Source organism: Lepidochelys olivacea, assembly GCF_965140295.1.
Source record: "Lepidochelys olivacea isolate rLepOli2 genome assembly, chromosome: 15".
NCBI classification, from domain to species: Eukaryota; Metazoa; Chordata; order Testudines; family Cheloniidae; genus Lepidochelys; species Lepidochelys olivacea.
The window spans coordinates 29,956,529-29,981,606 of NC_140425.1; the positions used below are offsets into that span (position 1 = coordinate 29,956,529).

The following is a 25,078-nucleotide window of genomic DNA, read 5'->3' on the forward strand; positions in this document are numbered from 1 at the left end:
GTACATAATGTGAATCAGAGAAAAATTTAAGTTCAGCCTGACAACACTGGTTATATTGACAGTACCTGTGCTCGAACAGTGCAAGCAAAGCCCCACATAGCTTTGTCCGGAGTGTTGTGCTCGCGGCCACTCCTCATTTCAAAGGAGAAGGTGACTGTATCCCCTTCCACCTTAAATTTTAAAGGGAGGGGGGAAAAGACACTTAAAACAATGCAAAAACTTTTTTTTTTTTTTTATAAAACTGGCTTATTTTATGGATTAATTTTTAAAAGAATGACCGTTGCTTTATTTCAAAAATTCTCTTTATTTCCAATTATGTATGCTAATTAAGCTCTTCCCCTTTTCATGCAAATATCCATTTCTGATTACACTTTGGTTAAGTTTTGCTGCTCACTATCTATAGCGGGGCAAAGGAAAGAATGTGTCGCCATATGGCTACAATGATAGCTAACCCAGGCAGACAAATATCCACTAAAACATTTTCTTTATTTTTTTGAGAGCGCAGGCAATAATCACCAGCTCCTTTCCTGTGGCCAAACAGGCAGGCAAGCTCTTCAAGTAGAGGAAGCTAGTAAAATAACGTAAGTAAACAGCAGGAGCTGCTAACAAAACTATGTAATTTCTGACAAAATAACATTATCGTCGCTAATTTGAGCCACTGGAACAGAGTGTTCCCAAGACTAGAACTTCCAAGTTGCAAGTCAAAGCACTGCTGTCTAACTGAACAACTGCCTCTCGCTTTCCTTTTTGACAATGTCATGTTTTATCAAGTACATACCCAATTTTAGTATAGGACAACACTCAGGATTATGCTTCACCACAACTACATAAGGGAAGTGATATTACATAAATCAGAGAGAACATACTGAACACATTCTAAGTTCACCAATCTTGGTAGATCTCTGGAAATTCCTATGGGTTTCTGAGAATCTCAGATTTCTATTTCTTGTTAAATGTATGTTCCCAAAAAATGCATATTAACTGATTTTAAAAAAACAGACAAATGGGTAGGAGAACAGAAATGGTTATACTTAATATTTTTAGTGGCTTGTGTGCTGTCCTAAAACTATGCCCCTATGGTCCTTGAGACCATTTGCACAGCCTCAGGGTCAGCAGGAAATTTTGCTATATATACTCATGGGGAATGGTAGTGTCTTGAAAGTCTCTGAGATTGGAAGTGCAGTTCTTTCCTGATTCTTCTACAAGATGCTAATCGTGGAATGCCATTACTGCCAAAATGAGTGCCATGCTCCTATAAAATACGGGCAGCAGTAATGTTGCATGGGACAAGAGTTCCTTCCCCAAGGACATAAACACCATCCTAGCGAGCGCTCTCAGAGATAAGCTTACACTAAAATATTTGGGCTCGACTACTTCAAAAATAAGTGTTAAAAATAATCTCGATACAGTTTTCAAAAAGGGACTTTTCTATGTGAAATATTGTTGTTTTGTAATACTGTACCTTCACTAAGTCTTTCGGCCAACCCGTTCCTAAGACACTACGGCTGCCATATCCCAGTGTATTGCCTCCATACTCAGCAACCTTCCTACTGTTTGTGTTAGGACCAGCATAGATCACCAACTTCAAAACATAAAATACACTGTTAGACTGTAAAAGAAAAACAAAAAAATCTAATAATAATACTTAGCACTTACACAGCGCTTTACAACTTCAAAGCGCTTCATAAACATTAAGAAACAAATCCTCACAACAGCCTTGTGAGGTTGATAGGCAGCCAGGCAAGTATTATTTCCCCATTTTACAGATGGGGAAACTGAGGCAGAGAGGGCTAAGTGACTTGCCCAAGGTCACACAGGAAGTCAGTGGCAGAATTTGGAATAGAAATCAGGAATTCAATCCTAGCTCCCAGAGTCCCATGTTCAGCCCACAAGAACATGCTGCCTCTCTAAATAAAGGGCTGGATCCTGCTCCTTTTGAAGTAAATGGGAGTTAACAGTTTGCAAATGACTTCAGTGGGGACATGATAAGGCCCAAAGTTTTTTGGTTTTTTTTTTTTTTTTTAAAAAAGTGCTTAAAAGTTAATGGTTACAAAACCAGTAAGTTTAAGATTAGGTATCACAGGACTTAAACTACGTTAGAGAATACAAAGCCACAATTACTAAGCAGTATAAGTAAGTGGCTCTTAGATTACACAGAAAAGAAGGGTGGTATTTCATTAGCTATATTCTTGAAATTGAAAAGACATATTCATATTAATCCATGTAAACAAGCCATTTATAATCAGAAAGTTATCCTTTCCAGTTCTGCCCAGTTTGAACAAACTGTGCTGATCTACAAAGGAGACAACTAAATTAAAGAAATAAGGAAAACTGGGTGACAGAAAAAAGGAGAACGAACTCAACATGTTTTACAATAAAGAGGAATAATCTAAGCAGTCATGAAATGGATGTCAACAGGGAATGTTGGTCTGAGTTTGTGGAGGAGGTAACCTTTCTGAGGGTTATTATATTTCTCCCATTGAATTACCATCACCACATTCCGGCACCTTAGGAGAAATGTTCTGTACGAAGCTTAATTTTTTAAGGATCTACCAACTAAGTTTCCTGTTAGACAACAGTGACATTCACTGGACGTTACGTTCTAAAAAGTCCTTTGTAAATGTTTAGCCCATACTTTTTGACCTTTTCTTAATAGAATTATAGAAATTATCCCGCACAGAAATCAGAGATGGAAAAGATCTATTAAGTCATCCAGTCCCATCTTCCTGCCATTTCAAAATAGCTCCCTCATTGTGTATTTTCTAGTCTATAATCCAACCTAGTTTTACACGTGCTAAGAGAGGAGACTGACACCCTTCCCCTGACACCCTTATTCACAGCTGCCCACTACCCTAAATTTCTTTTCATCTCTAAATTCTAGGATTCTACGGAGAATCAGACCTTGTGGAATTACAGTATGTTGGCATTGCTGTCAGTAAAAACCTCCCACATCATCCTCGTTACTAGTAATAAGGTGCCATGGGTGAGGAGGAGCAGCAAAGATGAAAATGAGAAACATTAATGAAAGACACATAATAAAGAAGTTTCTGTACTGGCCCTTGCTTACCTTATCATAATCGTACTGTGAAGAACATCTGCTATCAAATCTAAGATATAAACAGCGGGCTCCTGGAATATGTACAGTTTCTTTAAACTTATAGTTGTCCCTGACAGGATGCACTGTTTCTACAGTTTTCCCAGCAGCCCAGGGAGCTGGGATTTTCAAGCCAGTGAGAAAACCTGGCTCCTCTTTCTCTTCTAATATTCTGAAATCACAGAAAAAGCTAAAAGGTAGTACTGAAGATGTACACATATAGTTTTGTATTATATATTCAAACACCACCATAAGATGTTTTAAAAAGCCTAATAATTCTCTTTGGGTTATTAACAGCAAACAAAATATTTGTCTAATCACTTTAAAGCAGGTGTGTTGAGGGTACAATGGCTGTTTAAATAACCTGAGCTCTTTACATTACAAATAAAACATGCCAAGCTGTAACCTGTAAACTTGGATATGTCACAGTTTTAGAAATCTAGAAAGCCCTGGAAAAAATTATATATAACAAGTAATGTATTGTACTATAAACTGGTTCCAGTCTTTGAATGTTAATACATAATCCATCTTCCCTCCTGGGATAATACTTGATAAAAGATAAGACCATCATAGAAGAATATATACGTAACATTTCATTCAAGTCTATGTAAGTCTGGAGTGCAAAGGAAGTTGTTGCATTTCACATATCTCAAAAAACTGCTTTCAAAACTACGAGTGCAAATACCAAAAGCTTAAATGTGAAATTAAACAAAACTTGCACATGATAACTGGATTTAAGCTGAGACTATATTCTTTTCATTTGTGACCTAAGATTTAAAACCAGGACTAGAGATAAATTACATCCTGCCCATTACTACTTAAAAATTACAATGAATTTAGAATACTCTATGCAGCTACAGTGAACCACATTTTGTTATAAAGCTCTCTATGATTCTGTACATTGACCTGGGACTCAAGCATGCAGAAATCCTTTTCAAAAGCTAGCGAGAGCACACACGCATGCTATACTTCATCTACGCTTCCCATTAGACCCATATTTCTACTCTTTATGGGAAATTATTTCTTTTCAAAAAATTAAATGCACTTTGTAAAGCCTTGTTATGTAAAATTGCTTTGTAGATTCAGACTACTGTAATGCTGACCCCTCAAGATCCTTGCTTCTATGAGTCATTCACTCTTCAGCAATGGTCAGACCAGAAGCAACAAAATTAAAAAATGAGTGTTTTCAATAAAAAAGTCGTGAATAATGGGAGTAAGAGGCAATCACCTCTCATCAGGGAACAGCTTGCCCTTCTGCTCTGAGGTACCACTGGGGGAACTGCCCACCTCTGAGAAAACTGGAGACTGGGTTTTAAGCAACAAGGCCGTCTGCAACAAACACAAACAACTTTATAAACACATGAAGACCATGTTTCACTGTAAGAACTGTGTAGGTTTCTGAAGCTTGTTAATATTACGCTGCATAGTTATTAATGCTGTAACTTAAACTGGATAGAGCACAATGGATAGCATCTGTTTCTGTTACTAGTAGTTGCCAAGCAGCAGTTCTTGAACTGTGATCCATGGACCACTTGCTGATGGTTTGTAGAGAGCTGGCTGGAAACATGCCACCAGCTCTCCTCATTGTTTCTAGTGGCTAAATCACATATTTTTTAAAAAGCTAAAAATAAATTAAATGCTTTCCTATTATTACTTTTCCATATAAACAACTGCTGTTGTTGCCACAGGGACATTGTCAAATTGCCCATGCGAAGGGAAGTGGGTTTATGAAAATCTCTTGTAGGATATAGTCCTCACCATGAAAGTTTGAGAACCTTTGAGCTAACAAATTAAGGGAAAAACTTAGTTAATGTAGCTGTATAAACACCATCACAAATTAGAAAATTCTCCATGTGTTAATAATTTGGAGAAATTTGCTTCTAGCTAGAACAGCGGTGGGCAAACTTTTTGGCCTGAGGGTCACATCGGGGTATGGAAATCGTATGGCAGGCCATGAATGCTCATGAAATTGGGGGTGGGGTGTGGTTGGGGGTAAGGGCTCTGGGGTGGGGCCAGAAATTAGGAGTTCAGGGTGCAGGAGGGGGCTCCAGGTTGGGGCACGGGGGGAGGGCTCTGGGGTGGGGCTGGGGATGAGAGGTTTGTGGCTCAGGACGGGGCTCCAGGCTGGGACCAATGGGTTCAGAGGGCAGGAGGGGGATCAGGGATGGGCAGGGAGGGCTCTGGCTGGGGGTGCAGGCTCTGGGGTGGGGCTGGGGATGAGGGGGTTGCGGAACAAGAGGGGGCTCTGGCTGGGATCGAAGTGTTTGGAGGGGAGCGGGAGGGGGATCAGGGTTGTGGAAGGGGATAGGTGTGCGGGGGGGAGGGGGAGGAAGGCGCTCAGGGGTGCAGGCTCCGGGCGGTGCGTACCGCAAGCAGCTCCCAGAAGCGTGTCCCCCTGCCAGCTCTGAGGCGCAGCCAGGAGGCTCTGCACGCCGCCCCAACCACAGGCGCCATCACTGCAGATCCCATTGACCAGGAACTGCAGCCAATGGGCAGCGAGGGCAGCGCCTGAGGACAGGGCAGAGCGCAGAGCCACCTGGCCACACCTCCATATAGTACATAGGAGCCAGAAGGGGTTCATGCTTGCTGCTTCCTGGGAGCCGTGGGGAACGGGGTAAGCCTCTGACCCCCCTGAGCTAGAACTTTTAAGGACTTGGTCTTTTCATACTAGATCTTAACATGTGTTTCCTTGTATGTGAACAACGCAAGGACAGCTTTGATCCAAAACCATAACAAGTGATTAGTTCTTATTACATTTTTATCAATCTTTGTATTGTGGAAGAACCCCACCAACAGCACAGCTCATTTTGGAGAGCTAATATAGATAACATTTCACCATTATTCTTTAGTCTTGATATTTTACCCTGGTATCCTTCATGAGAATACCACTGATAAATTTAAACACATAAATATTAAACTTGTTTTAAAAATCTATACTTCAATCCACTGTATAATGGCCATACCTGACTGGTATAAAGTACCAGCTGTACCAGCTGAGGCATCAGTGCATCGGCCATGGTTAGCGTCTGTAAATTTGGATGCATCAGAGACGTCAGTAATACCGGAAGCAGGTGACCAAGCATAGTAGCTTTGGTAACTTGTTCCAGGCCCTTTAACCTGCAACAAGAGTCAAAAGTGCACACTAACAATTCTTTTCATAGAATGCCACTACTATTTTTATTTAAAGAAATGAGTTTAATACCAAATCAGATTGCGTAAGTAAATGATTCAAAGTGCAGCAGAAAACTTTTATGTGCAAGTGTACTGAGAATATCTATTTTAATACGTACTGAACACTCCAGTGTCTCATAACATATACGATAAGATTCAGTGTCTTTTCTGGTAAGCAATTCCTATTTAGGAATGACAGTCCTAGAAGATTGTTTGGTGAATGATAATTAAATTCTTAATTTACTGTAGTGCCCAGAGACCCTGGTTGAGATCAAGGCCCCCAATATACTATGCATTGTACCAACAAAGGCAGACGCAGGGCCCAGCCCACAACTCCTTACAATATAAAAGTGCTGTTAGGCATCTGAGTCTCCAAGACTACGTATGAGGAAAAAAACCACCAAAAACCGAGTCTGTACGTATGGAGAGCAGCCCCAAAAAAGGGATGTATTCCAAAAGACATAACACAGACCCTAAGGGTGCAAACACAATATGCAGCTCAAAGGCTAGAATCTGAAACAGGATTTTTTCTAGAAAAGTCTTCTTCATTCTGGATATTTCAAATAACTTTTAGGCCTAACTCTTCCTTTTTCAAAATGGAGACATTTTCAAAACCCTTAAGATTTTGGGGAGTTTTTTTGTTTTCCATTCCCAGCTTTCACTTCCTGCCTGAAGAAAGAGGGCAGAGGGTGCTGCTTGGATGATATATGAAGGATATTCGAGTAACACTAAGGAATGTGACGGATACAAATGCTGCCGCCAAAGAGATCTTCAGGAGATAAAGACCCTAACCTACAGAAATTCTAGCAGGATGGATTCCAAAAGGGTGTTGGCGATTAAGGTTGTTTCCATTTATTATAATGTTTATGATACTTAGTCAAGTAACTGGACTAACTATAGTGCTAAAGAGACTTTTATGATTTTCAAGTATCTCTGTTGATCTGTATATTATGTTAACACGACTGAAATCAATTTACGGAAAGCCCAATTCAAAGCTCTCCAAAGGAAGATTGCCTTAGGGATGCCAAAGGATAATTCATATTAAGAACAGGTTTCAGAGTAGCAGCTGTGTTAGTCTGTATCCGCAAAAAGAAAAGGAGTACTTGTGGCACCTGAGATTTATTTATTTATTTGAGCATAAGCTTTCGTGAGCTGCTCTTCATCGGATGCATATTAAGAAATAGCTCCTGCCCTTCAATAATTTGATTATTAAATTAAAAACAAAAATAAAGGGAGGTAAGAATTCTGATAGTATTAGTTTCCCTTTACTAAGCAAGCTGGTTCACACAATGGGCAGCAGCACACATATTTCAGGCTAAAAGTATGAATTCAGGTTGTCTTACCTCTGCTCTCTGTCAGAAATGTCGCTGTTTATAACAGCTATAGTGACCTGTTGCAGTATTTCTAAAACTTCATCACATCCAGTCAGGATTTGTGTAGCAAGAGCCAAAATACTGGTCTTTAGCTCCTAGGTACAAAATGTTATACAATAATACTTAAATTCCCAGACAATAAACAACTGAACAAAATGATGGGTTTCCAAATTAAATAATGATAATGTGACCTGGCAACCCTATGGTAGTAGATTCATCCAAGACTTAAATTTGATTTGTAATGCTAAGCCCTAAAGTGCTGGGAGAAACTAGGTGCATTTTACAGGATGCACACGCAATTTCTAGGGAGGGAAGGAGTCCCCAGTCCAGAGTACTGCAGTGGTGATAGAATGCCCTAGAAGGTATGAGGATAACTGTAGAGAGAAACTGAACAATGAGAACATGGGTGAATAGTGAAAAAGACAGACAATAGTATTGAAACATTTAGAATTTACTCAATAAGCTTGAACATAAATGGCATTAGATAACAAGCATACAAATGCCTATCAAAAGCAGCAGACAGAAACAGCCCAATGACTTTAGCAATACAATTAGTAAGATTATGAGATAAATTACAAAAACAACCTGAGCTTTGGGACAAAACTGACACTTATGTAATGACAGCACTACCCCAGCAGCAGTGTAAATGTAGTCACAATTTAGTAAACCTCAAATCAATGAAACCATCATAATTCCCCAATCTCACCTTTCCCCCAGCTCCCTCTGGGACAGGGAGAAAAGATGGGCCTAGCAGCAAGCTCTGAAGATTAGCAAAGTCATGCTGATAGAGATCAGGGGAAAGACCATTCCATTTTTAGTTAAAAAAAACAGCAAAAATTTTGTGAGTGAAGTCAATAGTTATAGGAGGCCAAAATATCTTCTGAAAGCGGTAAGTTTACATATAAAAATCTCTAGAGTAGATGATGTCTAAAATTGTATTCCAAAGCTAGTCTAAATATGAAATTAAAAAAATACATGAAGTCCAGAAGACACCTACGTCCTTTAACAGCCAAATCTGAAATGCCTTGACACAGAATTTTAGAAGGGAAGTGCTGGCAGACTAACAATATAGTGTCAAATGAAACTATACAAAGAACAATCACAGATTCTAGCTGAAGTATGGGACAGTATTGACTTCCACTATGTAACTTCTTCAACACAACAAAAACTGACAACACAAGTAGACTCTACCAGTAAGTTGCACTGCTGAAACATAAGAACTGTCAGAAGAACACTGGCCGTAGAAAGCATACTAGAATAAAACTCGGTGTTTACCTGTACCTTCAATGTCTCTCCCTGCAAGGAGCTGTCACTGTCATCATTTTCATCAGGTTTAATCAAAATAGTATTACTCAGAAGGTGGTTCTGTACAGCCATCAGATACCGCAAACATGAAGATGCAGCCTTTAATATAAATAAGCACATTTTACATTATCTGAACTCTTTAAATCAGACTTGGCACAGGCAATCCTTGTGCTTTTTCAAAGTATGAAAAAGGAAACAAACAGGGGAAAAAGTACAAGAAAGACACACAATTCCTGTTACTGAACAAATTATTGTCACTGAGTTACATAGTCCTTGCTGAATCAGCAGAATCTCACTAATTCATACTGAAGGCTGGGAGACCAAGGTATTTAGTGAACTAATAAGTAGGTGAAACATTTAAAAAGAATGAAGCATCATAAAGCACTAAATTTGTTTCAAAAATGTAGTTGTAATTAAACACTAAATGTATGCGTATATGTTTTGAGTGTTTATAGTAAAGGTAATGAAGTCTTAACATGAGACCTCAACTGCAGAGCTCAACCATGAAATCTTTGCTGAAAGGAGACGCACAGTCTCTGGTGTGAGATTCGAGGAGTGCAGGTCAATGAAACTGAAATGAGAATTAGTAACTTTACTAACATAGTAAAGTACTGCAGTAAATCTGAAAACATAAGATTCCAAACCTCATCCCACTTATTATTTCCCCATTGCTGCAACCTCATGTTCTCCTACTCATTAACGGTTGTGCAAGAATATCTATGTAAATTTTTACTACTCAAAATTTCAGCTCTTTACTCATCTCCCAACTCTGAGCATACAGTTTTCCTCTCTACTTGTATGCATAATTAAACACAACTCTAAAAGGCTCTCTCTATATTCTAATCCATTTTGTAAATCATTCTGTGAAACTTTGAAAGACCTTATACAAAAATAAATGTTAAAATTGAAACAGTTTGCAAGATGCCAGGGAAAACGTATCAATATGTTAACCTGCTTTAACACTATTATACAAGATCAGTTTGTAATGGAAGTGTCCTGCCCCCTTTTCTATTCATGAGCATTTTAATTCAGTAATATTAATCAGGTTTTATTTTTGCAACAATATGCACTTAAAAACTCCCTCCCCTATTCCTTTTCAAGACTGCATTATTGTATTCATTACACTTCTACACAAAAGAGAATGGGTGGCTGGAATCAAGAAATAGAAAGAAAACTTAATCAAATTGACTATTTTCAACAAATACATTTTACTTACAGGCACAGTTGAAAGAAGTCTTTGAAATTCATCTTTAGATACAGTTTGGCACTTGGTGATTAAGATGCAAGATTCTCGAACAACGATCTTGAGAATGTAGTGCAAAAGCTCATCGTTTAGTCTTTAAAAATGCAAGAAAGACATGAGAAGATGTCGATGATTTATAATTAAAGAAAATTAATGACTGATACATTCAACACACCTGAGAAGTCTTGACAAACCATATTACAAATTAGTTTACACTGACTGAATGACTGCATCAGAGATGCTCAAGCACTAATATGTTCAACCAAAGCACTCTGATATCAAAGATGTTTGAAAAATAAAATGTCTCTGACCACAGTATAATACAAGACAGATATAGCTCTGGCATGTTTAAAATATCAGTACATTCTGCATTCATTTTGCTCACTGTACCTCCAAAGAGTCCACATCAAGTGAAGCCTTCTTTTTTAATAAAAAGAAACCCCTTCCAAATGTCAATCTTTAAGTAAACATTAGAGCTTCTTGAGGGTGATAGTCTTAGTGCTGAAGAGTGACACTTAATAAAACGTCAGCTGCTCTCATTTAACTATCAGGGAATTCACAAAAGTCTCCTCCAAACCACTTATGCAGTTCTACAGAAATTTCCAAAAGTTCCATAATACTTCAAACCACCAGGGGAATTCAGCGCTTTCAGCAAATGGTACAGTATGTACACAAGGCTAGCATTAGCTCAAACTGCAGTAACAAAGGGAATGAGTTGTTTAGGCAGGAAGTAGCTCAGTTTACAATAATGCTGACAAGCCAAATGCACCTCAATACAAATTAACAGCGACAACTGTGTTATTTCACTTTACCTGTAATGATCGTCATCTTCACTTCCAAATCTGTTGTTCTGAAGCTGTTCAGCTAAGTTAGTAAGGATCACATCACGAAGTTGGGAGAGCCCACTATTTCTCTCTCCTACAATGGCAGAATATGAAAAATGTTGTAAAACAGCCTTCTTTAGATACATTTTATTAATTCATAAGGAATGTTGCTGGACATACACTTCTGACTAACAGTAACTATGCTTACAATTTATTGAGATTCTCCACAGACATATAAGCAGTTTGAGACTTACTGCATATATGCAGTACTGTTTTAAATTTTGAACGACTCACTGATTTTAGTTGAGTGGAAGATACCACCACTGTGGTCGATAATGTAGCCTCTCTACACACATGTATATCAACGTTTATGGTGTCTACTTTAAGATGAGGTATGATATGGACTTGTCAAGCGGTGCCGTTACCACAGAAATGGGGATAACTAATGACACCATCAACACATTAAAATGACCACTCGGAAGTACTTGCATTCGTTTCTTTAATTTAAAGATGCTATGTATTATTTCAGGATATAACACTGGATCTCTTTGTGACCTCAATGCATCACAAGAATCTAAAAGGTAAAACAAAATCTAATAATCAATTTGTACAGGTATCATTGGGTGCATGGGATCCCAGTAATAAGTGAGTGTTGAGAGAATGTGGAATCGGTCAGCGCTACGCTTGGCTGATGCAGCAACTCATGGTGTCGGACGCCATCAGGTGGTCGAGGGACATCTACCTAGAACGCATCACCGGACATTGGCAATACCAGGACGGATGAGCTGGAGTGCTGATGAGAAGCGCAGTGGGGAAAGTAACTGAAATACTTTTCTCATGGATTCAGAGTAACAGCCGTGTTAGTCTGTATTCGCAAAAAGAAAAGGAGTACTTGCGGCACCTTAGAGACTAACCAATTTGAGCATGAGCTTTCGTGAGCTACAGTTCACTTCATCGGATCATCCCTCCCCACACACAGGAGAGTGAGTTTGTGTGTGTTTGATGATGTCTCCAGCAGGAGAGTGAGTTTGTGTGTGGGGAGGCGGAGGGTGAGAAAACCTGGATTTGTGCTGGAAATGGCCCAACTTGATGATCACTTTAGATAAGCTATTACCAGCAGGACAGTGGGGTGGAAGGGGGTATTGTTTCATGGTCTCTGTGTGTATATAATGTCTTCTGCAGCTTCCACGGTATGCATCCGATGAAGTGAGCTGTAGCTCACGAAAGCTCATGCTCAAATAAATTGGTTAGTCTCTAAGGTGCCACAAGTACTCCTTTTCTTTTTTCTCATGGATTGTATTTCCAACTGGACAATCTACCCTAAATGCTCAATTACTGAGGGACAATCTACATTCATTCCTATATTTGCTTTCTACAACCAACTCTCCGTATAACTTTTCATTAGTGATGTACCCGAGTATTCGGATTCTAATATCTAAACTGTATTGTTAAATTTATTCACCTTAATTTGGCTTATTGCTGATTATGCACTATATGTATCTTATGACTTTTTAAAACAAACTTTGTATTGTGGATAATCCGATGTACAGACACTCTCTTCTTAACTTGTGTATTATATAATTTTTTTTTTTTTTTTTAGCACTAGTGACATTTTTAGTTATCATCATCTTGTTCATCATTATGATCTCTGTCAAGAGTGAGTGGGTTACCATACTTACTTTACTGCCTTGGCATGTACATAGGTCTATGCAGGGAAGATTGTCCTGGCTACAGACAGTTGACTCTTTAGTGACCCAGTGACTTGTCCTTTTTGATGCAGTAACAAAGGGAATGAGTTGACTGAGAGTAGATTGAGGCACAAGCAATTCAGGTCTCTATAGATCTTTTCTTTCTTGGTCTGACCGCAGCACTGCTACCAACTTCCTTATTTCCAAAACTGTGGCTTGTCCAGCACTCTCTTCCAATTTGGCAAGATCTTTTAAGTGGTAAGATCCCTTTGTTTTGACAACATTAAACAATTTTTTTCTGAGCACCAAATCGGGATGACACAGTCATCTTGTTAATGTGTACAATAGGAAGTATTCAGAGTAGCAGCCGCGTTAGTCTGTATCCACAAAAAGGAGGACTTGTGGCACCTTAGAGACTAACAAATTTATTTGCGCATAAGCTTTCATGAGCTACAGCTCACTTCATCGGAAGTATGTGCATCACAATTTGCATGCACGGGTATGAAGCAACGCTTGTCAGTTGTGCTGGTAATGGTATCTGTTTCAATCCGCACATTATCTATATGTTCCATTCTTGGAAAGTAGAGAACAGCAAGGATCAAAACAACTGTATCAGGTGACCTAATTACTACAGTGTCTTTGATACAAATGCCATACTAGTACATACAACATGCAGAAGCATCCTTCTGTCCACTTCCACTTGAGTACTGTGCAAGTCCTGGGCTTCTTCAATACCTCTACTGGCAATGGACTTTGCTCCTTCACCACTGGAAAAGCCTCAGTCAAGGAGGAGTGTTTCTGTTGGGTGTGCTCCTACACACACAGGTAGATTTTGAACCATAAACTCAGAGGAATTTTACAAGTGACTGCTTACTGGATGTCAACTTTAGAAACTTTTTCCACTGAGGCACAGGATGTCCACCAATCGCCTGGTATTTCTTGCATCCATCTTTAAATCCTGTCCAGCGCTGTCTTTCTGCAGTTTTTCACAGAAAGTTTACCCACAAAAACTTATGCCCAAATAAATCTTAGTTTTTAAGGTGCCACCGGACTCTTTGTAGTTTTCACAGAGTTACTGTTGTCATATCTGTCACAGACTTCGATTACAGAATTAGCTTTGTCAAATCCTTTTTGGACCTGCCTCAAATATTCAGCAGCCCATTCATCAAATGTGTGGAACTTGTCTTCAGTCATCATTTGTATGACAGCTATGGCATCTTGGATGTACACTGTGGTTTCTTTGTTCCATGCTCTTAGCTCATGAATTATTCCAGCTTGATTTTACAGCTGGAACCCTAATTCAGCTTTGTCTGTTCTTCTCATTGTTCCATCAGTGGGACAAAGGCACAGGTCTTACTGGCTGACTAAGAACAGTTCCCATTGAAACATCATCACTGCATCTTGCGAAGGACAAGGCTCTGTGGAAAACTAGTATCTAATGTGACTGTCCCTCCCTTGCCAGACTTAAATTTGTTCTTCTTGGCCATGTCAGCAAGTATTTTGATGCCAGATTTCTTGATTGGGCAGAAGCTGTGTCTCTTCAGAATCAAGTGCACCTCTCACAACTCTCTCCATTTGTTCTTCACCAACATCTGCTATTTTCAGTAGAGCTCCCATACAACTGATGTTACATGCAGTTTAGTAGATATTTTGATAAGCATCCTTGGATGTACTTCAAGGTCAAATGGGTTTGTCATGTTGTTGATGACATGGTTGGTAAAAGAACATAAGAATGGCCATACTGGGTCAGACCAAAGGTCCATCCAGCTCAGTATTCTGTCTACCGACAGTGACCAATGCCAGGTGCCCCAGAGGGAGTGAACCTAATAGGTAATAATCTAGTGATCTCTCTCCTGACATCCATCTCCACCCTCTGACAAACAGAGGCTAGGGACACCATTCCTTACCCATCCTAGCTAATAGCCATTAATGGACTTAACCTCCATGAATTTATCCAGTTCTCTTTTAAACCCTGTTATAGTCCTAGCCTTCACAACCTCCTCAGGTAAGGAGTTCCACAGGTTGACTGTACGCTGAGTGAAGAAGAATTTCCTTCTTTTGTTTTAAACCTGCTACCAATTCGTTTCATTTGGTGGCTCCTAGTTCTTATATTATGGAAACAAGTAAATAACTTTTCCTGTAACATGCTCTTCATCCCTCTTCAGGTGCAGAGGCAAGGACTTGTTTGCGGACTTAGTCTTCATTACTTCTTGTTAGGACACTTCTTTCTCTCATAGCTTTTGCATATTCATAATATGAAGCTGTGTACTGTCATCTCTAACTCTAATACTGGCCTATGCATACGTGTAACTGAATTAAAAGCTAGTTTCCAGAATATTTCAAAGGCTAGTACTGCATGCATAGGCAATTACAAATTAAAACCTTCTACCAGGCAGACTAGATGCTACATTGTATGTACAAAATCTTACAAATGGCGAAGCGATTTGATCATTGTGATCGTTCCCTTCTATTCGACATTGGTGAGGCCTCATCTGGAGTACCGTGTCCAGTTTTGGGCCCCACACTACAAGAAGGATGTGAAAAAATTGGAAAGCATCCAGCAGAGGGCAACAGAAATGAGTAGGGGGTTGGGGCACATGGCTTATGAGGAGAGGCTGAGGGAACTGGGATTGTTTAGTCTGCGGAAGAGAAGAATGAGGGGGGATTTGATAGCTGCTTTCAACTACCTGAAAGGGGGTTCCAAAGAGGATAGATCTAGACTGTTCTCAGTGGTGGCAAATGACAAAACAAAGAGTAATGGTCTCAAGTTGCAGTGGGGGAGGTTTAGGTTGGATATTAGGAAAAACTTTTTCCCTAGGAGGGTGCTAAAACACCGGAATGAGTTACCTAGGGAGGTGGTGGAATCTCCTTCCTTTGAGGTTTTTAAGGTCAGGCTTGACAAAGCCCTGGCTGGGATGGTTTAGTTGGGGATCGGTCCTGCTTTGAGCAGGGGGTTGGACAAGATGACCTCCTGAGGTCCCTTCCAACCCTGATAGTCTAGGATATTACGAATTCACATACATTTATATCTATCCACTACACAGTACAAACTGTGGGCACACAATCTACTGCTACTGGTGCACAACCTTCAGAGAGAGACTGATCTGGTCAGCAAATTTCAGTTCTAAATATAGAGAACGATTAACATCACTTGTGACATATTTTGACAAATAAGAATATGCAATGTGAAAACAATTCATGTTAGTATACTGCAAAATGTTGGTATTCACCATTTTTGCCACATGCTAAACAGCTACATAATTTCTGGGGAAAATAAATACTTGCCCATGTAAAACCAATACGAATATTTTACTATGTTGTCATTTGGTAGCTTTTACCAATAAACACCACATTAAGATACTGAAATTAACATAAACAGTAAAAACTGTAATCAGTCATGTTGCAATGTTTCTGGAAGTGCGGGGGACAAATGACACTCAATTTGCGTAACACTGGTTCACCTCACCTACAGATTTAGGACACCACTTGACAGTTCCACATCGTCCCTCATCTACACATACATAAAATAATTTTTCAAATGATATACAGTGGGGATGTGTGTAAGATGAGGGCCCTTTCTGAGGAATTGCTGCATACCTGTTAGGTACGATATTCAGGCTAGACAAAGTACATTATGAATAGTGTCAAAACAGATTTGTAAACCTTTCTAGTTTTAAGTTAGACCTTGCCATTACTCTGATACAGTGTTTCACCTTCCCCACATATCCAGACAAAGCACTGAGAACTTAAAAACATTCTATAACTTCCAAGGAAGTGTTAGTTTATGATAGTCTAACATTCAACCACTTTCCTGAACTTCTTTAATCCCAGAAATAAAAACTACTAACAGGAAAAAAGACAAAACCGCCCTCTCTCTGCTTAGTTTTTAAATTAAAAAAATTATCCTCCAGAGTATCAATAAAAACTCACCTTCCGTCAAGACCAACTTAAGTAAGTTATTAATTTCCACTTCTCCAGGATATAGGATATTTAAGCCAGAGCTAAAAAAAAAAAAAAAAAGGGTGGGGTGGGGTGGGGTGGGGAGAAGAGGGGAAATCAAAAGTCAAATTTAACATTTGTTTATAATGAGTGACAGGAAAATAGTTCCATTATAAACATGGGAAACAGAACATTAAAAATTTGGAACTTACAATTGTATAGCTATCACCCTTAGAATTATTCTATATGGTTGCCTGAATTTTTATAAAAAGACATTTTTATACTAAGGAAAGACATCCAACATATCTTAACATTTAGATTAATTTGTCATAGAATTGCAAATTCTTCCTCTGTGATTTCTGCTAATCAAATAATTTTTGTTGAATAAGCAGAGGATTTCCCCCCTCAGAACCATCTGCTCCCTCCTGACAAATCCTACAGTGAAGTCATCATTGTAACATACGAAAGCACAGTCATTTCTGTAACAAACAGACCAATGTCAAACACAGGATGACAGCTTTACTGCAAATCCAAGCAGAATTGCTGCTTTCTCCCTGTCTCCACCAGCGCTAATCAAATATCTGAAATAAGAGCTATAGGAAATGAAAGCCAGTAGCCAAGAACTTTTACTGGTATTAACTCCTTTAACCTCATTAACCTTTGACCCATTATGGAAATCCTTCTTTAAACTAAATAGGGAGCCAGAAGTACAGTAGTGTTGGAACTGCACTGCTATAGATACACCTCAAAATAAGTGGTCTTTTCCACTCCTTTAATAGTTTGTCCCCTCTGCATAAATTATTCACCATATCAAGGGTAAGAGACCATCCTTGTGCACAGGCATGTGCTCCTGATTGCTTATAGCAGTGGTCTCCAAACTTTTTTGATCGCGCACCCCTATCAGTAATAATTTTTTGAGCACGCACCCCCAATATATGTATAACTTATAGACATGTACTACTGTACTATTATGTAAATTATAAAACACACACAAAAACAAATTAAAAAACGATGAGATAAAGATGAAAAACAATATTTTTAAAATAATTTTTTTTATTTATTAACGGTACAAAAAACCTTTTCGCTGTCACTAAAAAAAATGATTAATAATAATATTTTTAGTGGGAGCAATGTGATTGAATATGCTTTACAATTTTTGAAAATCTTGGTTTAACACTTTGTGATACAGCAGGCGCTCAGGGTGGGGGTACGGGGTCTGGGAGGGAGTTAGGGTGTGGGAGGGCGCTCAGGGCTGGGGCAGGCAGGGGGTGCAGAGCACTTACCTGGAGCAGCTCCTGTTTGGTGCAGGGGTGTGTGCAGGTGGCTCTGCGCAGCGCTTCTGGGAGCTGCCTCCCCAACCCGGGCAGGGCCACCCGGAACGCAGGAGCTTTAGGGGCTTCAGGGCCTTGGGCTAAAGGAGCCCTGGGGCCCTGGCCTGCACTCTAAAGCCCCTTTCGGAATGCAGCCCTGAGAGCATGGGCCGGAGGACTCAGGAGGAGCAGGGGCAGCCGCGCAGCCAGCGGCCGGAGAGAAGCAGCGCCTTCCCCTTCAAAGCGCTGCTTCTCTCTGGCCAGCTTTGAAGGGGAAAGTGCTGCTTCTTTCCGGCCGTCAGCAGCGCGGCTGCCCCTGCTCCTCCATGGGCCGGAGGACTCAGGGCCGCCCCACCTCCCCCCCCTTTATTTTTTCCCTCCTGCGGTGCTCCTCCTACTGCGCCCCCCACAATTGATTGTCTTGCGCACCCCACTTTGGAGACCACTGGCTTATAGTGTTAAAGGAGCTACTATACGGACATGTTTTACCTTATTAAATGTGTCTCATACCAAACATAAGTGTGTGGTCTACTGTTCATTTTACAAGACTGAACTGGAGCCAAGATTTCTGCAGTTTTTTCCCCAACTCAGTCTCTGACCCAAGACTGATCACAGTCAAGTCACTTTGAAATGTAGACTTAGAATAGCCATCACCACATGGAGATTCTACATTTCATAGTACCTTACAACACAATTTATTTAACTCAAAATTTAAGTCAGAAAATATGAACCTCAAAGTTAACTTGGAATTTATTATTTTACTACAGTAAGAAGAAATCCTTCCTGAACATTACAGATCTGCTCCTTTGCTTACATAAGATACAATGCTTTAAAATATTTGCTGACCAAAAACAATGAATCTAGTCAAATACTGTAACAACTACTTAACTGTTGTTCTATCAATATCCGCAGTAAACACAGTCAGCAGCATATATAAAACCTGAAAAGACGGCCTTCAAACCAAACACGTACTACTATTCTCTAGTGCATTTAAATGGCTGTGTACATTTTGTAACTTAGTGGTTTATAAGAAAGGCACACAGGTTGATCTTTGGAAGATTTTGTTCTCAAGCTTTGGAACATTTCCCACTTGAAAGCAGATTTGCAATCTGTGATTAGGTTACCTGAGACAACATTATTTGCCCTTGAGATGCACATTTTCTGATTCTCTTGATACACAATTGCATTTTTTCCACTTTATTGTCCTCTACTTGGTCACTCTGCTGTCATGACAAACCACAGAAAGGTTTCACAGCTTGTAGCTCAAATGAGACAGCAGAGCCTTTCAGGCTCTGTGACACTGCTCCCTCAGCACTACTGCCTAGTGTGCTGGGGAGCTGAAGCATCTGTTAGGTGCTGATGCCGCAACACAAAGACACTGGGCTCTCCCCATCCCAGGACTCCTATACATCACAGGTTTCTCATCTCTAAACACAAGTCTCCTGCCACCCCAAGCCACCTGGACACCCTTGCAACCCATTTCATACTTTTCCAAAATCATCCTCAACCTATAGCATCCCCAAACCCCACTCACTTCACTTGTCCCCACACTCCTGTTCACCCCCCCCCACATACACACACAAAAAAACCTCAAATCTGCTTTCTGAAACATTGCTCTAACCACCATCATTTACATAGATTCTTTCACCCCAAAGCATATATAAACCACACACACAAACACACTACACCCGTCACTGAATGCAGACAACTCTTGGGTGAAACATGACAGCTATGTAACACCATATTCCTAATTAGGTTAAAAGAAAAAGAAAAAAAGTGTAGCCAGTAGGAACTGCAGGAGCAATTTAAAGTAGGCATAATGTAGTTATTGCATACTGCATCACCATCACCACTTAATATAACATCTTGCATTTTTCTTCCCCTCCAAACCAACCAAATTTGCAAGATCTGATAATATTTATCTAAAATTTGCCAAAGGCATAGTTTACACACAAAATCCTGGATTCTTATAATAAAGTTCAGATTAGCTGTATTTTTAACTTGAATGGCTCAGTGTACTAAGAAATAAGAAATTACATTCAGGTTATGATTTTTCATAACTATCTTTAAGATCTTAGTTTCACTTTGTTTTGACAAAGTAACATTGGTATTTACCTGATTGCTAGACAGACCTCCTTCTGAATTTCAGGGCAAATCTGGCTCTTTGGTGCCATCAGTAACTGCCAAAGTAAAAGGCCAGACCTTCTAATAATGTCTCTATTTCTCTCAGTTTGGGGGCTGAAGAAAAATTTAAAAATCACCTACAAAAAACAATAGTTATAAAATACAGCAATATTAAAAACAAATTTCTTCTCTACTCAAGGCAAGTGCTTCATACAGGAAAGCACCTATAACATAGTGGCTCAAATGGAAGCAGAGTTAGGCCAACTTTAAACATTTTTATGGCCAACACTCTAAATAATTTCTCCAAGGTTGCTCAAAGTTGGTGGTAGTCAGGAATTGAACCCAGATCTACTGAATCTGTGATCAGTGTCTTAACAAAAACTAGACAAACCACCCTTGTCCTTGAGCAAATAACTTAACCTCTCTGGATCTTATCCAATTTGTAAAACATAGATGAGAACTCAAAGAGGTCTAATTTTAGGTTATAACACATTCTAGAAATGCAAAATAAGAAGTTATCTCTAGGTTAATGTCCATTAGCTCTTCTCCACTCAATACAAAGTCACCATTCATTTAAAAAAAGGCTTACTTGCTGGTCTGCATTCTTAAAGTCTCCTTTACAGAGTTAATTTTAAAATATATTTAAGATTTGTTTATACCTGAAAGACAACAAGGATGCAGCGTATAATGCAAGTATCTCCATTCACCATAGCTTTCTCCATGATGTCGCAAATACTGCTGAGATGGTGTGCTTCAATTGGATGTTGTTTGCCCAAAAAATTTGTTATTGGGAGATTGTTACTGGCTGCAAGCAGATTTAGTTGGTGTATGCACATGGCACCAACGTGGTGCAGTAACTGGTTGATAACCTCATTTGTGGTTATAGCATCTCCTGAAAGAAAAAAAAATAAATGACCACACTTCTCTCTATGAACACAGAGGTGAATATATCAAGTTTACATTCATTTTTAAAATATGTTATGAAACCATCATTAGCATCACTGAAATTCTGCAGCACTTCAGAGCTATCGTCTGCATTAAAGGTAAGAGATTTCTGTTCAAGTTTTTAAAAAAGTGTTAAAGGCAGAAGTCAGAAAACCAATAAACATGCACAAAAAAAAAGCTTTTTTCTTATCTTCAATAACGATCAAGTAATTTTTTAATATGCTGTAACTAATCTTGTGGCTTTCTAAAGAAAGTATGTTCAGTGCTTTATGTGAGTTTCGACTATGTTAATCTCATATTTTACTTACACTTATACAAAATGCTGACTATATGCTCACCTCTGGGCTCTGTGATGATATGACTAACTCCCAGCCTCTGACAGACATAATGGAATGCTTGGTTTCCAGGATTACACCACTGATCAATATAGTCATTAGAGCACGTCCATATCATGTTATTCATAGTATCATAACATGCACCTGAAGAGAGAATATACAAAAAAAGAGTCAATATAGTTTTTATTTATTAAAAAGTTGTCTGATGATAGTATTTTCTATTAGAATTTTTTTCTTGGAAAGCAATTCAAACATTGCTATATCAGATGTGGATTTAATGTGTTTTCTAAAGTTAACTCAATTACATTATGTGACACATCAAGGTGCTTAAGGATAAGGGTTAAGAATAACAGTCTTTTAAAGCAAATTTCTTAATGTGGTTAGTGCAAACCCCTCACGCGCCAACAAATAAATGCCTTAAGTGCTATATTTAGTATTCCTCAGTGTCCTTATCACTCAAATTGCTTGCTACCAATTAGTCATCTGGCTGAAATGCTGGGGCTAGCATCTTATGCTCAGGGGTTGGCACCACCATGTTGCGCAACGGACACTTGACAAAATTACCGTACTTCGTGACGGACATGGGGAGGAGGTGGTTATGTCATTCAAGATTTTTAAAAGTTACCACGGACCTCAAAATTTTTACCCCTTGCTTATGCTGCTGTTCAAGAAAAATTGGTAAAGCAGTTTCAAATACTTTAGCTATCTCTATTCATACTTAATTGCATTTGTTTTGAATTTAATAGCCTTGCTGTTACCATTTTGGCAGATTATTTATAGAGCTGGTGGCATGTATGGTGCTGTGCAACTGGTGAAGAGTGGTAAGCAAATAGACATCTTCCCTGAGGAGCCTACAAGTGGGCACAATAGACTGAAAAAACAAGAATGGCGTGAGAGCGTCATAGCTGGATCTTGAGAAATTATAAGAAGGAGAGAGAGGAAAAGTATGAACTTGGCACTATCCCCACTGCATGAGATTGCAGAAAATTCTTCTATAGGCCTGTCTAGACTAGGATAGAAGATATTTAAGCACATTTCAAAACTCAAGGGTAGACTGGACTAGTAGTATTGTGACAGACATTAAGCGGATTGAGGTGAACCTTCAGCTTGATTGATTAGCATGTTAAAATACTCCTAGCCCTGTCTGCGCTAGAGTTTCAAAACATGTTGGCCAAAGTATTTTAGCGAACATTTAAAAAAATTATACCTTTGATCCTTGTCAACGCGAGTCCTATATAGATCCTAGTTAACATTTTAATTAAGCATTGTTTAAAACCCTGTTGGTACCTAGCGTAGCTGGTGTTTAACAATTTATTCCTATTCTATTTTGTATCATTCTGACTATTGAGCTGGCAGAAGTAATCCAAGTCCAGAATGCAAATGCAAGTGAAGCTGTGAAAACCAAAGTCACAGGGAAATAAAAAAATATAAGCAGAAATCTTCCTGGTTAATACATTTATTTTTTAAAGTGAAGATAGGAAAGTTCAAATCCTCTAAACACTGACTCTTTCTTTTAAGAGTTTGTAATACAAAGGATATTTAAAAAATCTTCCAAGTTCTCTCCACCTAGGGTAAATACCTCTTCTCACTCTCTAGAAGAGAGAGTGCACCTTCAAAATTTGCAAACCAAAGCATAAGAAACTAGGAAAAAACCTCTCTTTAGAATTTTCACATCACATTTTCTAAGTTGTAATTTTATTTATTTAATTTTACAAAAGAAAGTGGAAGTTACTGTAAATTGAAAGAAATAATTTAGAAAATAGAGATTGCTATCTCTAACACTGAATGTCCCTAAAAATAAATGTATTTCTTACCAAGTCCTGGTATTAGGGCACCACGTCCAAGCGAACTTCCTGCGGCATCAATGAGATCCGCTCGGCTTGTGAACTGCCCATCTGAAATATTGTATACCAAGCTAGAAGCAAGAACTTTAAAAAAAATAAATCTCAAATTAATTTCTCAACAGTTTAAAATATGATAAAAAAGAGAGTCTCTGAAATCTGCTGTAAAGATAACAAAAAAGCCAACAACTTACTTTTCAAAGATGACAAACCACTTGTCCCACCAAACAGTGATCGTGTCGCAGAGCTGCCTGACCCACCTGGAGGTGGGACCAACATCACCAAATATGTTCCACATGTGTACATTGGAGTCTTTCGTAACATTTTTAGTGGTAGCCCACAACTAGTGTTAGCAGCTGAAATGTTAAATAAAGCAATGAATCAAACAATTAGTAAGATATAGAGAGCAAGCAAGACAGAAGTCCTAAATACAATATATTTTGGAGTTTAAATAAATCCATCAGAAATACTGATAAATCTAACATTTTTGCAGCTTTTGGAAGTTACTTGTGGGGCTGGCCAGTGGACTCTAAAGATTCCCCCCCTCATTAGGAGATAATTCCTCAGAGGGCATGCACGGTGTCAGTGGCATTTTAAAATATAATTTGAATAAAACAATCTTTAAATATGAATACAAATAAGAAGCCCTAGTTTCCATAATGACGACAACAAAAACATCAGAAAAAAATCTAAAAGCTAATAGAAAGTATAAAATACAGAGAAGCAAACAAAAATCTGCCCTAAGGATGTCTAAGATGGCAAAATATCACAAGCAACATTTTAAAGCCCAAGGAGTTTTAAGACAAGAGGCCCTCTAGGATTCACTACCACTTTTTAATCCCTTGAAATCCCCCTACCCTGTCCCATATCCATTAAATCATGGTGATCTAGCCTCCAGCCAAAGCTGATCAACACTGCTCTGAATACTGACTGTTCAAGAGGAACCCATATTTTATTTTCTGAAGCACTCCTATTCACTACTAGGCAACAAAGTTTTTTCAAGATCTCCATTATACCTCTTTCCACTCCCTGTAACAATCTAAAGGGTATGTGCAAAAACACTAGGAAAATATTTGCAGTGGTGTAAATATACATTCCACTGGTTAGAGTATTTTCTTAATTTAGGAACTTATAAACAACATGTAACTGGATACATGAGATATTTTAAAATCCATATGCATACAGTAATCTCATCACTAGTCAGTGAAGCCAGGGTTCCAGGTTATTTAATGCATATTTGAAGAAAGGAAGAGAACTATTCAAGACATACACGTAGAAAGTTTGTCCAGAAAAGGAACTTTAAAAAAATCCCCAGAATGCAAAGAAAGTGATCAGTACACTACTCAAACACCCTGTCTAAACTAAAGTGAAACTAATATAGTAGTTTCAATAAAGTCATAAAGAATAGTAATACTGTAATATATAAACAATCAGTATACCAATAACCATGTCACACATATTTGCTATTTCACCAATAATGAAGAGGCATTACCTGGCTCATTAATTATGCACACATGCAGAAGCACAGAATTCCCCCAGGAGTAACTCTTGAAATAGTCCCATTGAAAGCTATGGGACTATCAGTCAGAGTAAGGGTGGCAGAACTGAACCATAAAGTAGCAACAAAAGGGTGCTGTGTTTACCACAGCTACAGTTTTTGCATGATCAATTTTTTTCCCTTGCAGCAGTGTATTTTACATGAATATGAACTGTTATTTTGCTATTAGAACTTTGAGTGTTAAGCACTTGTACTGAAGTATGTATTTGCATGAGGTATTCCAAAAGCAATGATCTTTACAACAAATTCACACAACTTTAAGAATTTTAATAAATCCTAAGAAATTCGTAAAAGTAATGTATATGATGTCAGTGTAAAGAGCCTAAAC

General features: G+C 38.8%; 1 protein-coding gene across 1 annotated transcript in view; it reads right to left on the reverse strand.

The window, feature by feature from the left end:
* The window catches only part of HECTD4 (HECT domain E3 ubiquitin protein ligase 4), a 121,970-nt gene that overhangs the window by 54,906 nt on the left and 41,986 nt on the right, over positions 1 to 25,078 (reverse strand). The window contains exons 9-23 of the mRNA XM_084649331.1: positions 23,387 to 23,548; positions 23,166 to 23,279; positions 21,355 to 21,495; positions 20,731 to 20,963; positions 20,063 to 20,208; positions 16,629 to 16,699; positions 10,999 to 11,104; positions 10,160 to 10,280; positions 8,914 to 9,042; positions 7,609 to 7,733; positions 6,058 to 6,211; positions 4,323 to 4,423; positions 3,068 to 3,266; positions 1,463 to 1,582; positions 66 to 170 (exon numbers count right to left, since the gene is read on the reverse strand). Coding sequence (XP_084505457.1) covers positions 66 to 170; positions 1,463 to 1,582; positions 3,068 to 3,266; positions 4,323 to 4,423; positions 6,058 to 6,211; positions 7,609 to 7,733; positions 8,914 to 9,042; positions 10,160 to 10,280; positions 10,999 to 11,104; positions 16,629 to 16,699; positions 20,063 to 20,208; positions 20,731 to 20,963; positions 21,355 to 21,495; positions 23,166 to 23,279; positions 23,387 to 23,548 — 2,027 coding nt within the window. The remainder of the gene's footprint in view (positions 1 to 65; positions 171 to 1,462; positions 1,583 to 3,067; positions 3,267 to 4,322; positions 4,424 to 6,057; positions 6,212 to 7,608; positions 7,734 to 8,913; positions 9,043 to 10,159; positions 10,281 to 10,998; positions 11,105 to 16,628; positions 16,700 to 20,062; positions 20,209 to 20,730; positions 20,964 to 21,354; positions 21,496 to 23,165; positions 23,280 to 23,386; positions 23,549 to 25,078) is intronic.